A 1,305-nucleotide genomic window follows, 5' to 3' on the forward strand; every position below is an offset into this window, starting at 1 on the left:
CTGGAAAAATGGTATTGGATGGGTCTGGCTTGGACTGGGTGGGTGACACCTGGCGAAGAGCCTGTACACTGTCCCCAATTTATTCACCAGAGATCAGACCTCTACTCTTGACTGTTTCATTTAAAAACTAAAAGGGGGAACTGTGGAGAGCCGAGCCCAGAGCGAGAGGCCTCGTAAACAAAGCCCTTATTTGACTAAGCTTGTTGCCATTGGTTGCTTCTACATCTGGTGATCTATCTGCTTTTGCTACATGGCCCATTGGGATTGGCTAAGCTTGGGAGTACTCAACAGCTGAGGGTGGGCCAGGAGGCGGAGCTTAAGTAAGCTCCAGAGAGGCAGGAGCTGCAGAAGACAATAAGATTAGAACAGGAGGGAGAAACATTGTAAAAGGGTCATGGAATAAACTGCAAAAGGAAGAGCTTGTGTAGTTGGGTCTTTCTTGCTGGATGAGGAGGACCCAACACCTATGTTTTAAAAAAAAAAAAAAAATGCACACAGAAGGAAGTCGTGCTCCCTCCAGGATGCCTAATATAGCAGCAGCCCACATGCTGAATTGGGTAACTTGGTTTCCAGTGGACTTGAGGGTGCAGGAATGGATGTTTGTGTCTTCCTTTAAACTGACAGGCAGGTCATGTTCAGCCATACGGGGAGCTGCAGAGCTGTGAGCTCACAGCAGCATTGTGAGCTCACGACTGAGCTCACAGACACACTTCAGACACAGTGACTCAGCTTAGACAGAGATGGCTTCCTCTGGCCATGATGTTAGTACTTCTTTCGTGATTCTCATTCCCCGAGAGACATCTGCCAGACAAAGGAAGCGGGCCTCTGCCCGGGCCACATCCTGCTGGAGTTGGGTGTGGGGAGAGGAACGAAAAGAGGCAAACGAAGACGATCAGTTAGAGCCGAATGGCTTTGCAGTCATCAAAGCTGATCCTGGCCAGGTGTTCTGGTCTGCTCAGGTGCTGGGGCTCAACCTGTCAGCTCAGAGGTGGCACGTGAGGTGGGGACAGGGGTGGGGAGGACGGCAATGACTAGAGGAATGACTACCAGTTACTTATGAGACTTTAGCTATCCTGAAGGAACAATGGATGGGGTCTGAAGCCCCGATTTACTCACTGGGAAAATTCTGATCTGTTCCAGTATCCTCAGAGACAATTCAATCTAAGCCCTTGCTGTGCAGCTAAGAACTTTGTGTTTTTAAACCGTCTCTAGGGTTAGCAGACGGCTTTCTGGGCCAGTAGTGGAAAAGGGAGTTGGTGTGAACCCTGCAAATCTAATTTTCTTTCTTTCTTTTTTTTTTTTTTT

The 1,305-nt window shown here is 48.6% G+C and overlaps 1 protein-coding gene across 1 annotated transcript in view; it reads left to right on the forward strand.

Moving 5' to 3' along the window:
- The first annotated feature begins 704 nt into the window (after window positions 1–704).
- The window catches only part of LOC116091911 (golgin subfamily A member 2-like), a 4,303-nt gene continuing 3,702 nt past the window's right edge, over window positions 705–1,305 (forward strand). Inside the window, exon 1 of the mRNA XM_031373344.1 lies at window positions 705–959. Within this exon, the coding sequence (XP_031229204.1) occupies window positions 741–959 (219 nt within the window). The 5' untranslated portion in view covers window positions 705–740. The remainder of the gene's footprint in view (window positions 960–1,305) is intronic.

The sequence above is a fragment of the Mastomys coucha genome, unplaced genomic scaffold (assembly GCF_008632895.1).
Source record: "Mastomys coucha isolate ucsf_1 unplaced genomic scaffold, UCSF_Mcou_1 pScaffold15, whole genome shotgun sequence".
Lineage (NCBI taxonomy): Eukaryota > Metazoa > Chordata > Mammalia > Rodentia > Muridae > Mastomys > Mastomys coucha.